This window comes from Euprymna scolopes, chromosome 21 (genome assembly GCF_053919585.1).
Source record: "Euprymna scolopes isolate OS-2025 chromosome 21, ASM5391958v1, whole genome shotgun sequence".
In the NCBI taxonomy this organism is placed as follows: domain Eukaryota; kingdom Metazoa; phylum Mollusca; class Cephalopoda; order Sepiida; family Sepiolidae; genus Euprymna; species Euprymna scolopes.
In genome coordinates this window covers 52,909,747-52,926,168 of record NC_136502.1, presented here as the reverse complement: position 1 = coordinate 52,926,168, position 16,422 = coordinate 52,909,747, and the positions used below count along the sequence as shown (strand labels likewise).

Here is a 16,422-nt window from a genome sequence, read left to right as displayed (position 1 = left end):
ACTTTCTTATGTTATTCCTTTTCCGCTTTCATTCTATCTACACTTGAACCAACTAGTCAAGTCACTTGACTGGCAAATTTTTGCACGCAGCGTTTCTATATATTTTAGCATACTAGATGTATAAAAAAAATCTACTAATGCAAAATATACAAATTTGGCATTTTTAGTTGTCTTGTATTTTGCATTGAATGCGATGTACTCTATTATAATCTCACTAAGACATCATTTGAAATTTATAAATAAATATGTATACACTGATTTAATCTCACCAAAAAATAACTTTGTATTATTTGGACTACGGGTCTCATTTTGAGTGTGATTTTCTCAACGTTTCAGTCGATGTAACCTTTGCCCTTGTTCACGTGTATCTTTTCAAACTCGGAAATGTTTCTGTCAAACTCTGGAATTTGTAAGGAATTTCGAATGGAACCCTTTATTTATTTTACGAGGGTGGCATGCTCTTGTTCTGTCAGACATACACCTTTCCCTAGCTGTGGATCGAACCTACAACAATTGCAATGACAATCGGCAGCTCTAACCATTGGACCATGAATCAGTGCCGTAAATATTTCTCCTCAAATGTGTGTTAAATCCACACCCGCCCATCACAACAGTGCTCAAACCATCAGTTTGTTTACAAACAAATTAAAAGTGGGCTTCACTTAATTGCTTAAATATGCGTCGGGTGAAAATATATTTACAAAGTGCTCAACCCAAACAGGGGCGGGGGGGGATTTTAATAGTTATCCATATACAGTATTGTTTCATTGTATCACAACTCATCAGTGCACTGTATATATATATTATTGTTTTTATTTATTACTTGTATATATTATCTATTATTCAGAATTAATGGTTCCCATATTTTGTTAAAATCTATACTAGGTCTACTTAGTAATTGGTTATCTCCCAGCATATGTGCTGCTTCTTCGAGACGTCTTACTCTCCACCATTCTTCTCTGTCTATAGTTTTACTTCGTCCCATAATGCTAGATGGTTTCTTTTTTCGCTCCAGATATGGTCAGCAATACCTTTCAATCTCTCCATGTACTACAGCTTTTTGATAATCATCTAATCATACTTTTAGTGGTCGACATATCTAACCTTTGTGTAATTTTCCACATTCATATGAAACCCCATGTACACAGTTCTTAGTCATGATTTTTTCTGCAAGGGGCTTGACTCTCACAAGCTGTTTCCCGACAGTTGGATCGCTCCTGAATACTGTCCTGATGTCATATGGATTACATATTCGTAGACGTTTTTCAGACAAACCCTTCACACAAACTTCAGACAAACTGTGGTGAGTTTCTGAGTGGCATTCTTTTGTGTCTGGTCCAGATTTCTTGCGGCTGATGTCATGCTTTCTGGATAGTTGTTTCAGAGGAAGGTTTCTCTTAAACTGTCTATCTCCTCTTGATATGCACTGTTGTAACTACATATTGCTTTTGCTTCATTTTGAAGCAATAGAGGATTCCTTCCTTTACATCATATGGATGGTGGGAGTTGAAGTTTAGATTCTGTCTTGCGAAAATTGCTTTTCGGTATACAGATAACATAAACCCCTGACTAGTGTGGGCAATCAGCATGTCTAGGAATAATTATTTGTTGTTATATTCTTTTTCTGTCGTGAACTGTACAGTTGAACGGATCGAGTTCACATGGTCTAGTAATGTTTGCACATCTTCCTGATAGGGCCATTGTATGAATGTGTCATCCACATATTACAACCACATTGTTGGCTTTTGTGGTGTCGATCCTAATGCTATTTCCTCAGAGTATTACATGTATGCATTGGCCAGCACTGGGGACAATGGTGATCCCATCACCATACCTTCTTCCTGCCGATATACATCAGATCCCATCACAAAGTATGTAGTTTTTACACAGAAGGTCAACATCTCTATTATCTTGTTAATTGGGATGTAAGTGTGTTCCTTCATGAGGCATGAGAAGTCAGCTTGTCCCACACCACTGTCAGAGTCTCATTAGTGGGTACTTTTGTTGACAGACTCAATACATCTAGACTCAACATCTGGTTTAAATGAATGGGAGCATTATTTATAATTTACAACTAATTGACAATAAAATGAAGATGTTGATCTTCTGTGTAAAAACTATATACAAGAAGTTAGAGTAAGCGTCAATGGAAGGAACTAGAGCAAAAGCAATTGCTGGAGAGTCAGGTTTAGGTAAGGTAGAAATCTCAGGAAACAACCAAGTGTAAATTTAGTCTCATTGTAGTATGCTTAAATGTTGCTTTGAAAAGGGCAGTTTAATGTCATTAGTAGTGTTTTTTCTTGAAAAGGGCACTTTTGCTGCTAGCACGATCACTGATTAAAGTTATAGGGTAGGGACATTGCTGGCGAGTGATAAAATAGCTGCTGAATGTCTTTCTGAATAAACATCTTACATTCTATGGACCAATCAAATCAAACAGCGACTGGGATAAATACCCACTCAAATTTATTCTGGTTAAAAATAGCTGAGTTAACTGAGTTTGTTAGTTAACTGTATCAACATAAATATCATCCTATTTTTAGAGTTTTTTTTTTGTTTTGTTTTGTTTAGTGTAAAGTCAAAATATGTTGAGTTTTGTACCCAACAGAAAACAGATAATTCTGTATTTTTCCATGAAGGGATTTTTAGCATCAGAAGTTAGGATATATTCCACTGTATTTTAAGGGAATGGCTTATGTCATAATTTGAAGCAAATGTGTTGAATTTGTAGTGTTTCTAAACGTAGGCACAGAGAAAGACAACACGATAAGGCTATTTTTCTCTTAAAAAGAAAATAAACAATTGTGGTGAAGAGTTGTTATAAAAGAATATGCAGATATTGAAAATGTACCTGCTAAGATAGTTAAAATGCAGACTGAAAGTGTGTAATAACTGTGGTCAAAAAAGTCAGTAGTGCAAGTTGGTCTGCATTGTACAAAATGTTAAGTGTAAGCAAAGCTGCACTATTTATTGCAAGTCATCAGTGAGTGCAAGTGGGTCTGCACGGTTGTTGGTTGCACATAGTCTGGCAATTTAATGATTACTAAACTCCCATTGCTATACTTTTCATAAATAGAGATTTAAAATGGAACCAAACAAAAAAAAAAAAAAAAAAAAAAACGAAAATATCTTCCTTATGGTAATTGTAGCTATATTCCATGTATGAATAAAATTATATTTATTTTATAAAAACAATCCACTGTATGAATTTCTGTTAATTTTGGTGAACAGTATTAATTTTCCCTAACAAGCAAGTACAAGCTTTCCTGCTATTTTTTATTGCATCCATGTAGATATGTTGGGTCAAAAAGGTACCAGTTGATCATACAACTAATAAAAGTAGACACGACAGAAAAGTAACAGCTATAGCAAAGAAAGATGACAAACACGGATGATAAGTTAAAGACGATGGGCATCATGTTTTATTTTTTACCAAATGAAAATGGCAAATGGCAATGGAGATCATGGTTCATTATCATCAGGAGTAAGAACAGGCGTCTCAAGGGGTTGAAATTCTTGCATCCTTGATATAATATGATTTGCTTCAGGTTAATCTGAGTTGTATAGACATGAACTGATGCTGAAAACTAGTAGCCAGACATCAACAGATGCTTGGACTGGTAGCTGGACGTCAGTGGTCACTGGAACAGGTAAGTGGGCATTGGAGTTAATGGCTGGAACCGCAAGAGTGAGGTGGCGCTGCTGAAAGTTGCAGAAATTAGTTAGAGGTTGTTAGAGTCGCTGGAAGCCACACGAGTTAGTTCGAGTCTGCCAAAGTTGCTGGAAGCTACAGGAGAAAGTTGGAGCCAGTGGAGTTTATGGAAGAGAGTCAGGCTCAAAGCAGGTGCGAGATCTAGAGTGGCAGACTGTGAGGGAGTGTCTCATGAGGTAGGTAGTGGTAGGAAGTGGAGAATGTATCGCATTCAGGTAGTTTGTTGAAAGTTATCCCTGATAAGGGTTGTTTTAATTGCATTATTAGTATGTTGTAGTTAGCCCTGAAAAGGGCCATTTGGTTACTGCTGTTGCTGTTCCTGGTTTTCAGAGCTACTAGGATCGTTGACTTGACAAGTGTGTTGGGATAAGAGACTCCTAGCTTCCAGGCAAGCTAGAGATTTGCTGTGAAATCACTGGCTTCATGGAAAGCTGCACATGTTACAGCAATGGTGTTGTTAAATAAATGAATGATTATAATTGGGATTTGGGTGGGATTTCTCACAGACAGAAATGTCTGAGGCGTTTATTGCCTGTATATCTAAAATAAAAGTCTGTTATTTTTGTCTAAATTTTTGTTTTTACTTTTGTTGTTGGGGAAAAGTCGTTCTTATATTATGAACACATGGCAGTGATGTATTTCAAGGGATATCGGTCTCATGTTTCTTCCTGACGACCATCCATGTGTTTGTTCACAAAAATGGGAGCAGTAATCAGACACACCGCGGCAGATGTAACACTTATAAAATACCAAAAATGCAAATAAAAGCATTTTAAAATATCTTCAAATTTAAAACAAAAAATAGGTAGTTAAGTAGAAAAGTAACTTTTCTTGCCTTTGTTAACAAATAATTGTTGACTATTTGCTGTTAACAATTATTTGTTAATTATTTGTTAACAATTATTTGTTAACAATTATTTGTTGACTATCGGTTGTTTTTGTTTGTTTACCCTATTTTCTCTCTGAAATTCTAGGCAATCGCTAAAATAAGGAAAAATTAAACGACTAAAAAAATGGTAAAATTTTTAGAAAAAGAGTAATAGAAAAAAAAAAAATTCTTGTAGATTCCAGTTTGCTGAAAAGGAATCTGAAAACCGTATCCATCACAAATTAATAGTTTTGGAAATAATATTTTTCGAAGGGATTATTTTCTTTGTATAATCAACTAGGATGGTGTAAGTCGCCTGGTTATGCATGCGCACAGACCGAAGAGAAATCACATTCACTTTTTTTAAATTAGCATTTTATTAATTTCCGTGAGTAACAAGTAAATATCACAATGCATCATTGTATTTGTTTACATAATTTCGGTTCTTGCATTCACGTGCGCACAAGTGTAAAGTAACTTGTCACACTGCGGAGGAATTTTTAGCGGACATTTTAAATAACAAGAAAGTTTTTTAAAAAATGTGGTTCATTTTTTGTGTGTTACATAGTTTTTAATTGATCTAAAAATATTAAGTTTTCATGAGCGGTTAACAAAAACTAATTAACCATTTTTTTTTCTGTAAGTAACGTGCCGACATTTATCAAGCAAAGTACTGTTTAACATTTCACATGACAGGGCATGGGGGGGAGCAGGGACGATGTTGCACCGCCCCGTCATCCTCCGCCCCGCCAATGTAAACACAGAATTTTTGTGAAATGTTAAACAGTATTCTGTTCGATAAATGTCGGCACGTTACTTACGGAAAAAATGGTTAATTAAACTGCAGAAGCACCTGTTAAGCTAGCCTCCCCCCCCCAAAAAAAAAGAACGAAAAACATAAAAAATGTTTTGTAACTGGTCGTGGAAACTTGCTGAAAGCATTAATTTTACTACTAAATGAGGTGAAAACTTTTTATTTTATTTTATGAAAATATTTTTTCTGATTTAAAATGTCCATTATGCGCCTTGTAAAATGTCACGTGACTACCGCTCGTGCGTAGCGTAAATGAAGTCAGTGAAATGGCGTCTGTGCACATGCACAATCAGCCGACTTACGCCATTGATTTTCCAAAGAAAATAATCCCTTGGAAAAACATTAATATCTCCGAAACTATTAATTTGAGACGGATGCGGTTTTCAGATACTTTTTCAGCACACAAAAATCTACAAAAACAATATATATTTTTGTACTAGTTCTAGGTCACGCTTTTTAATACCAAAAAAAATAAAAAAAAAATAAAAAAATCTAAACAATACAAAATTTTTTATTACTTCTTTCGACACTTGTCCATTTTAGTTATTGTGGACATTTTTTTTTGTTTTCAACCCTACTCAGTACAGGAGAAGCAAGCAATTCAAGAAATTTTTTAAAGTTTTTCAAAAATTTACTCGAAAATGTTGAAATTTCAAATGAAAATGAATGGCTTTTTTTTTCAGACTAAGTATGAAATGTGCATTATATGAAAACGTATTACATAAAACATGTTTTTACAAAATTTAAACATTCGTAATAAATAAAATTAATCATTAAATTAAAATTAATAAATTCTATTTAACAATTATTATTATTTATTTTTTATTTTTTTTTTTTTGCGATCTTTTGGAATGATTTCCCCCTGTGTTCCTAGTGGAATTCTTATAAAATGAAAACAAAAAATCCCCCCAACACAGTAACTAAAATTCATTATGCATTTTAGTTATTGTGTTGGGATATAAATTTAACGTTTCTCATTCGTTTATCTTACTCCGTAAATAATATGGCGTATTATTTTGCTCCGACACCGGTTACAGTGTGTGACAAAATGAATCGTACAGATTTGGTAACTAAAAAAAAATCAGTGTCATCAAAACTATTGAATTACGAAATTACACAGGCCTTTTTTTTTTCTTTTTTTTTTTAATATATTTTATCTTTAACTTTCGACATAGTTATTTCCCTTTTTGATTGAATTTTTAAAAATTATCTCCCTTTTTGATTCAATCTTTCATTTCTTTTTATAACAACAAATAATACCATTAAATAATATGAAATCTCTAATGTAATTAGCATCTATTTCTTTTTTGTTTTTTGTTGTTTTTTTTGCAAAAAAGACGAAAGAAATGCATAAAGGTAAGTCCAATCCTGACCGAAATTGTTTTTATTCCGTTTTCTTTATTTTTTAATTGCTTTTTCTTTATTTTTATTTTTACGAGACTGGTCTCAACAACCCCGTACCGTTTGGGGGAATTTTTGACACCCCTAACACAAAACTGCGAATAAAATATAAAAAAAAAAACTCGTAATTTCTCTTTTTAAAGTGGGTTGTTTATTTTCTTTATGGAATATACTTCCAAAATAAACTATTAAAGTTGTTTAAAAAATAATAAACGTCTTATTTTTTATTTTAAAACAAAACAGAGTTTACAAAATGCTGGCGCGCGTTCATACAGACATTTTTTTTTTTTTTTTACGTATGAAATCAATTGAATTTTACGAGTTAATTTTTTTTTTTTCAACTTAACTTTAAAAATCAATTAAAATTTTTCTATTGGTTAATTTTTTACGATATTTTCAGGGTCAATGTGAAAGTTTATGCTCTTTCCAATAAATCGAATATAATATTCTAGGCAAGCGTTTCTTTTTAACTTACCCCCCCCATTTTCAAATGTCTATTAAAATTTAAATAATTAATTTACTCACCAAAGTTTTATATATTACAAATTGAAGATAGAAGATCAATAAATAAAATATTCTAATTTCAAACAAAAAAAAAAAAAAAAAGAAGTGTTTTTTGGAAATTTACCTGTAAAGTCCAAAGTGTAAAAACCTTTTTTTTTTTTTAAACCACGTTGATTTTTTTTAAGTGAAAGCTCATGCTATGCTTATATTGTCAAGTAAATATCGGACGCTGACGACAATTTTTTTCTATTTCATTCAATGTTTTCTTTTAGATATTAAAAAAAAAAAAAATCACTCGATAAAGAAGAAATAAAATATATTAATCAAAAACTCATGTATTTCATTAAGAGAATAAAAAAAAAAATCGGTGGAGTGGGTTTTTTGTTTAACGGCAAAAACATAAGTGAATGTATTCATTTTTTTCAACTAAGGAGGCCCCAAAATACTAATTTTGGTTTACAGCACGCAATAGAAAGAGACATTAATTGTGGCGCTTTGAAGCTACCGGAAGATAAACATGAAGAAAATCAGAAATTTGTCTCCCTTTATTTGAACAGTGAAAAACATCTGAGTTCGTGTTTTTTTTTTTTTTTTTTTTTTTTTTTTTAATGTTTTAAAAAGTATTTCATTTAAAAAGGACATGGAATATAAGTATAAATATGGATTCATTCTTTACAATGAATACTAGAAGTACCCATTGAATAGTATTTTTTATAGGAAAGATATTTTTGGGGATTTATATATATTTTTTATAATTGAAGTAAGTCAAATTTCGTTGATTTTCTTTAAATCTTTTTTTTAAAGAAAACGGATTTTAAAAAAAAAACAAATATTGCATAATTTGCTATTAAACCTGTTATTTTTATTAAATTTAGCCTTTTCTCTTTTAATTAAAAAAAATTAGGGTTTGAATTACATTTTTCAAGTAGTTATAAGCTTCGAAAGACAGCAAGTCTAAATATTTCAGTGTTTATACGAATTTTCAATGGCGATTTCTGACACTGCTACCTGTGCGCTGCTTCTACATTATTGGGACGAGATTTAGTAGTCGATAAATGGAGTTTTCAGATAAAAAAAAACAATGGTTTAAACTGAGTACTCTATTCTAATGCTTCTCATCTCAGTGACATTCTGTTACTGTAGGTGATTACATTTAAACATCCTGACAAACTTTATACGATAACAAAAGCAATTATTTTCATACTTAGATTGAGGAATAAGTTTTGCATCTAAGTTCAGCATAATATTTGTGGGCCATTAATTTCTAACCAGATAGCTTTTTAAGAATATATACAAAAAGAAAATGGTTATAATAAAGATTAGGTACTGAACTTTAGTTCTTGTTGGTGTGGTGCAGATAAGAAGACGGTGTCAATGTAGATATATTTTAAAACTAGCACATTGTATTTTACAGATTGTACAACACAGTCTTAATTCTTTTTGTCATTACTAGTATTATAGCAAGAGAATATTCTTTTCATTATTTTGACTCTCGAGTATATATCAGTTAATATCTTATATGTTTTTAGATAGAGTGACGTGGTTCTCAATTGATTAACTGTGTCAGATATATACTCGAGAGTCAAAACAATCATATATAAGAATATTCTCTTGTCATAGCCCTAGTCATTTCATAGAATCTTTCTTACTAATAATATCTGTTTTACAGAAATTATGTAATTCCATTATAAAAATATTTTTAAAGCATTGCACTGCACTGATGTTTCTCTCAACTAGCTTCTCGAAGCTTAACTTCCATGCTTAAGAGTTAACTCCTGTGTGTATTTTCTTCATAATACCAATGAAAAAAAAAATGAATAACATTTGTAACCCTAGCACTGTCACCCAAACCTGAGCGGCAACAATCCCCCAAGCAAAAAGCATTTAATAGTTAATTAAAATGATTATATGTCATTCAGATACTATTTGGTCAGGAAGTAGGTGATCATCTTTCACACAGGACTAAGCTTGTCTGTTACTTATACAGCCAACAACTAGTAATATATATGGTAGTATTACTTCAGCCTTGATAGATTATGGATACTTACTGTAAGGGTGCTTGTGTATAAAATTTATGTGACAATGGGTTTCTAAATATCCAACCACACTTCTTTTAAATCAGCGTTGTTAAATACCAGTGGCTAGTGGAGTTCAGAATGACTGGAAACAATGCTGAGATAAGTGGATAGCACATAAAGCCCCTAGAATTCATAAATGGTCACTTATCCAGTATTAGCCATGCTCAACAGTGCTTAACTTCTGTGATCTGATTAGAACTAGTGTGTCAGTATGATTGAACCCTGTTCAATATAGTAATACATATACATAAACTATAAAAACTAATAATAATATACTAATTATAATAACATATATTTCTAGTTCTGATTTATGTTCAATAATTGCAGCAAAACAACTGACAATCGAACTAATTCATCTTCCACACTAGACAAATTTTAATGTTGCCTGGGAACCAACACATTGTAAGGTTAGTTTACTTTGCAAAGTAGACCAAGAATAGGAAAGAACTTCAACTTGCATTTTTTCTCATTACTTCACACACATGATCTCAAATGTTATCTAGTTGTGTGCTCCATGTCTCTAGCATAACTGTTCTCGTTCTCTTTTTTATAGTCTTTTTTTTATTTACCAGTGACGTCATTTCACATGCATTTGCATACGTGTGTATGGACTCTGTTACAAAATATTTATTATATTTTCCTTTTTCTGTGTTCCTACTTTGGAATCAGTAAGGCTTTTAGGATCTCAGTAAATGAGCTAAATGAATGAAATAACTTTTGATGCATACTGGTATCTCCTGGTCATGTTCATTTGTTGTCTGGTTCTGTGGTGCTCTAGTATAATTGATTAAATTCTTTTTTATAATCATCTAAATTTTTGTAGTTAACTGTCATTTATTGTTTCTGTTGGCATTTGGAAGGTTGAATTAAAATATATTTATGTAGTCTTCCTTTGTTGCATATATATAATGTGACAAAAGCAGTCCAAGCAGTGTATGATACTCTTATTAGTATTATGGGATTTCATTTCGTTCAAGGATAATGCATTATTTCATTTCACTTACTTTGGAGCTACACATAACTTGGTAATGTAATATCAGCAATCAGGCATGGCTGACTAGGTCTAAAACTCCATTCAAATGTTTCAAATATGATGGCAACAAATTAAAAATGCATCTCATAGTTCAGTATAGTTTGATAGCTTTAGGCTAAACTTGCCGAAACTGCTGAAATTACAAATATTTTTCTAAGTCTTTGATTTTAGTATATGTTTTTTTTTATTCATTCACAGATAAAAGTTACAATGGAGAAAAATACAAGTGATTCCTGCAAATATGGAAGAGAACGTGCATTTTTCTAAAATGAGCAGAATAAAATCTAATTTATACACAAATAGAAAATGCATGCATGAGAAGAACCTGATTCATGAACTGTGAAGCTCAGGATTCGCACAAACAGTTTTAAATCCTTGCATAAACCTATGCTGAAGAAATACCTTTTGTTGTGGCCCTGGAGAAAGATGCACCTAAGTATTTAGAAATACAAATTATATTAGAACAGAAAAATAAATACAACAAGTAAAGACTCGTTATTTGTCAGACTGACTGCCAAATGTGTATGACTCATGCATAACTTGTTTGCTAACACGAAGACACATACTTTCCCGGTCTTTATAGTAAGGTGAAGTGTTTATTTTCTCCATACACCACAACGCTTATGTATTTTGTATTTTCATAGAGAATTCATTTGGAATTTTTAAGAATATAGCAAAGCTATTTAAAATTTGTGACACCTCACCTATAACGAAATCAAATTTAGAGGAAAATATGCAAAAACACACTGAACAGAAATTTTCTTGTGAAATGTGCAATGCATCATTTACAAAAAAACGTTATTTACAGGCACATGTACAAACACATAGCATAGAAAAACCTTACCATTGTGAAGCATGTGATTCGACATTCAGAATAAAATCTGCATTAAAGAGACATGTGCATACTCACACTGGAGAGAAACCTTATTCTTGTGAAGTATGTAGTGCATCATTTGTAGAAAAATCTCAGTTAATGATACATATCAGAAGACACACTGGAGAGAAACCTTATGGTTGTGAAGTGTGTGGCGCATCATTTATAAGAAATTCTGAATTAGTGGTGCATGTGCGTACACACACTGGAGAGAAACCTTATTGTTGTGAATTATGTGGCTCTTCATTTACAGATAAATCTCAGTTAACAGTTCATATGCGAAGACATACTGGAGTCAAACCTCATTCTTGTGATGTATGTTCTTCATCGTTTACAACGAAATCAGAATTAGAAATACATGTACGAACTCACACTAGAGAGAAACCTTTTCCTTGTGAAGTGTGTGGCTCAGCATTTGCAGGGAAATCTCAGTTAAAATTACATATGCAAATACACGCTGACAATGAGTCTTATAGTTATGGTGTGTGTGAGTCATCGTTTAAACTTAGATCTGAATCTGAAATACATGCAAATTCCCATGTTGGTGAGAAACATTCTTGTGAAATATGCAGTACAACATTCACAAGAAAAGATTCTTTACGGGCACACGTACGAACACACACTGGGGAAAAGCCTTTTTCTTGCCAGATGTGCAATGTGTCTTTTACCAGAAAGTATTCTTTAAAGGAACACATGCAGAAACACACTGGAGAGAAGCCTCATTCATGTCAAGTGTGTGGCTTGTCATTTTTAAGAAAAACGAATTTACAGAGACATGTACAGATCCATACTGGAGAGAAACCCTTTTCTTGTGATATATGTAGCTCTTCATTTCGAGATAAGTATAACTTAACAGTGCATATGCAAATACACACCGGAAAGAAACCTTATTCTTGTGAACTGTGCTTTTCCTCATTTACAACAAGCTCGCTTTTAAAAAGACACTTAAAAAAGCATACTAAAAATAACTTTAACTCTGATTGACTATGCCAAGAAGAAAGTGGATTCAAAGTTTCCAGCCTCGAAAATAAACATGTTACATTGAATAAAAACAACAAAAAAATGTATCCAGTTTAGTAGAACAAAAGCAGTATTTAAAGACATACATTCTAATAATTATTCAAGAGAATTTAGTCTTTGGCTCCTAAGGAAGATCTATCAAAGAGAATCACCTAAAGTTTAAAGAAGATCTGCAATACTTACCTCAAATTTAAGGTAAAGATTACTGTGATCAAGTATTTTTCAGTGCTAGTTATCATATACGGTTTTGGAATCATAGTTTGGCCCAAATAATAATAAGAAAATAAAACAAAAAAACTACCGTAATAATTTCATAATTTTTACTGCTTTATTTCTATGTTTATGGCAACTGCGTTTTTTACTGTTTTTTTTGTTGTTTTTTTGGTGACGGTAATGAAAGTTTTGTTTCTTTAAATTAGTGAACAAATATATTTTTGTTTTGTTTGTGTATTTTGGTATTGTGTTCATTAAATTAATGAAAAAGTATTTACACATTTTTTTTTTTTGGTTTGGTGATATATAAATATTTTTCCTTAAATATTTTCTTCAATGAAACAAATGTACTTTTTTTTTTTGTATTTGCCGGGAATTCTTAAGCAAATATTCCTCAAGAAGTTTGTTCAGTTGATGAGAGTGTGATCCGACCTGATCTAAAACCGTCGATTATGCTTCATTGTTTTGAAATGCATTTTGTACAACGTGGTTTACACCTCTTCTCCATTGCCAGCAGACAGTTTTACTGACAAAACGAAAGGACCGTTTCTGGAGATTTACAAATAAATTCCACCCTGGAATGATTTATTTTCCTTCGCCCCCCCCCCCATGTTTGAAGAAGCGCAAAGAATTTACCAGGAAAAGAAAAGAAATAATCAGTATCAACTGATGATTTCTTTTCTTTTCCTGGTAAATTCTTTCCTTTCTTTTTCCTCCAACTTTAACATCTGCTAGTTTGCATCACTTTTTGCTCGCTTGTTATAATTCGGTGGTTTCTGTCATTCGCCGGGCGTTACCGAGCAAGACTCATGAAAAACGGGCACTAAAGTGCAGAAATACCAAAAATTATTATTCCAAGTAAACGTTACAGTATTGCGTCTAAATGCACTTTTTCATGTTTTTGGACTGACTTGGTTCTCAAATTCTTGGCGATTTTATTTTTGTGTTTTAAACCCTCCAGTTTGGGGTCTGTTTTAAATCGATGTGGAAACCAGTAGTGAGCAAAATGAAATCCCTTGACTACAAATTGCAACTGATTATATTATGTCACGAATTCAATCAGTCTTTTCTTAATGCACACTCTCTTCTACCCCAGGAAGAGGAAGCTTACCTGCCATGACAGTGCTTCATTTGAGAAGTAAACTGAAGCAAATTTTCAAATAAATATTACAGTCTCTCGTTCTCAGGAATGAAGTTAATTCTTGTGAAAAGGCTATTTTTTTTTTTTTTTTTTTTTTCACAGAATACTCATCGCAAAATATGTGGCCTGGATAAGACCCTTATTTTATGGGAAAGTTTTTTGCACATTATTTACTAAAAACAACACTTGCAAAAAACATTATCATCACGTGTTTAATCTTATTTCCAAATAGGTCTCTAGTGCTACTCCTTGCTGCAGGTAGTGTATTTTAGTGGAATTTAGGAAAACTCATCTCCGGAAAACTCGTCTCCGGAAAACTCGTACCCGGAAAACTCGACCCCGGAAAACTCGTCACCTTTTGCTAGGTAGGAAAACTGGTCGCTTATTGAATAAATATCGATTGAAAACACATTTTATGACCGTTCTTGGAGAAGATATTGTCTTTAAAAGAGAATACACATCCCATAATATTTTAAAAATATATATATTTTTACTTGTTTGCTGTTGTTTTTAAAAAAAAATTAATTAATTTTTCCAAGTTTTCGTTTTCTCCCTAGCTTTGAAAGTTTTTGGTCTTTCAACTTATTTTAAAGAGTTTATTTAGTTAAAAAAAAAAAGAAGTATTGTCGAGTGTTACTTATGAACTAAAAATGTCCGACATAAGAGGATCACGTTTTAGGGGGATAATTGCTCAAAAATAGAAAATTAAAGAAAATATTAAGATAGATATAGTTTTAAAACGAGCCCCCCCCCCCTGCAAAAGAAAATAAATTTATATTTTTAGGTAATAATGCAGTGCACATCCCATAATATTTTTAAAAATATTTTTACATGTTAATTGTTTTAAAAAAGTTAAATTGATTTTTCTAAGTTTTCGTTTTTTACCTAGCTTTTTTTTTTTTTTTTACAAAGGCATCACCACATTATCAAGGCCCAGAGGCCACTCAAGGATAAGGGTTAAAGAGTGTACAGTAGAAATTGGTCAATATAGTAATCATTAGTAATGAAAATTTGGTAAATTTGATAACTTATATGGAACGGCTCATCAAGAACTTATTTACTTTAGACTTGAACACAACCATATTGTAGTCAGCCGGAAAGCAGGAAAACGGAAGACAATTCCACAGGCGTGCAGTTCTAAGAAAGAGGCTTTGTTCATGGAATCTACGTTTAGGTTTAGGCACAGACAAAGAGTGGGGGAAATTATTGATAGTGTTTACAGCTAGACGAGTGTTTCTTGTGAAAGTTTGGCGAGGGGGGACCATAGATTGAAGCTCAGTCAAACACTTTCCATGAAAATAACGATACATCAGAGACAAACTCGCAACATCTCTTCTGTGAGATAGAGGTTGCAAGGAGGAGAAAAGGACATCTCCTACGAGGCTACGAAGTCTATTTTGAACTTTATCAAGGCAGGACAAGTCCTTTCTAGCAGCTCCTGCCCAGATGTGGCAACAGTATTCCATCCTTGGACGTACCTGGCTCTTATATAGATAGAGAATAGCATCAGCAGTGAGATATCTACCGGATCGATAGAAAGATCCCACCATTTTTCCAGCGGCCTTGGCAACAGATTTGATATACATGTTCCATTTAAGATCAGGAGTAATGGTCAAGCCCAGAAGCTTGTCAAAACTTGAGGCCTCCTGAAGACGAGAGCCATTCATTTCAATTGATGACAAATGTGAATTAGAATGTTGATGATGTAAAGAGAGAAGCTTGGTTTTAGATGCATTAAAAGTAACCAGCCACTCCTTTCCCCATTGTACTATGTGCTCAAGATCAGAGGAGAGAGAATTGGAGAGAACTTGGTCGTTTACTGTCTTAGATGTGGTACCATAAATGGTAGTGTCGTCAGCATAAATGTCTACAAATGATGTAAGGATGTGATTTGGAAGATCATTAATGTAGATCAGGAAAAGAGTTGGGCCCAGGATGGATCCCTGAGGGACATCGGTATTAATACTGTGAGCTTCTGATTTTTGCCCCTCAACTACTACTCTTATGAACCTATCAGAAAGAAATGATTTAATAATTGAGAAGACTTTTCCAGCTATACCATAGCTAGCGATCTTATGAAGTAAACCTTTATGCCATACCCTATCAAAGGCTTTAGATATGTCAAGAGCAATTGCCCTAGAAACATTGCCACCGTCGAGAGATTTGCTAATCCTATGCGATATAACTGTAAGGACATCTGCTGTAGATCTAGCAGAACGGAAACCATATTGAGTGTCACTAAGAAGGTTATTTTTGTTGAGATGGTTGATTACTTCTGTATTTAACACAGATTCTAGCAACTTACTCATGACGCACAGGAGACTTATTGGCCTGTACTGAGAGGGGGATGGGCGATCACCTGAATTCTTAAATACAGGGCATACTGATGAGATTTTCCAGGGAGATGGGAAACTATTCTCCTTAAGACAACGTTTAAACAGTTTTGTAAGTATGGGCGCTAGTTCAGGTTGAAGTTTTTTGAGTACTATAATTGGAATACCATCAGGGCCAGTTGCTTTACTCGAATCAAGGTTTTTGATTAGCTTCGCAACATCACGTACAGATATACGTATATCACATAGCGTGTTTTCTGATACAGGAGGAAATATTGGGGGTTGGCGGTCTTGGTCGCAAAGGGTAGAATTAGCTGCAAAGTTCTTGACAAAGAGTTTGGCTTTGTCTGATGCTGACGAGATTACCTCAGGTCCATTGATAATAGTTGGGATGGAGCACACGCTTCTGTTCAGGATTCTGTTTGCTATTT

At 33.2% G+C, this 16,422-nt stretch overlaps 1 protein-coding gene across 1 annotated transcript; it reads left to right on the top strand.

The window, feature by feature from the left end:
* The first annotated feature begins 6,303 nt into the window (after positions 1-6,303).
* On the top strand, positions 6,304-12,802 carry LOC145242328 (uncharacterized). The gene is made up of 2 exons (XM_080105339.1): positions 6,304-6,750; positions 10,609-12,802. The coding sequence occupies exon 2, from the start codon at positions 11,144-11,146 to the stop codon at positions 12,266-12,268; it is 1,125 nt and encodes a 374-aa protein (XP_079961465.1). The 5' UTR covers positions 6,304-6,750; positions 10,609-11,143; the 3' UTR covers positions 12,269-12,802.
* The last annotated feature ends 3,620 nt before the right edge of the window (positions 12,803-16,422 follow it).

What these genes read in the sequence shown, in the direction of transcription:
- LOC145242328 (XM_080105339.1), top strand. Translation starts at nt 11,144, where the DNA reads ATGCAAAAACACACTGAACAGAAATTTTCTTGTGAAATGTGCAATGCA.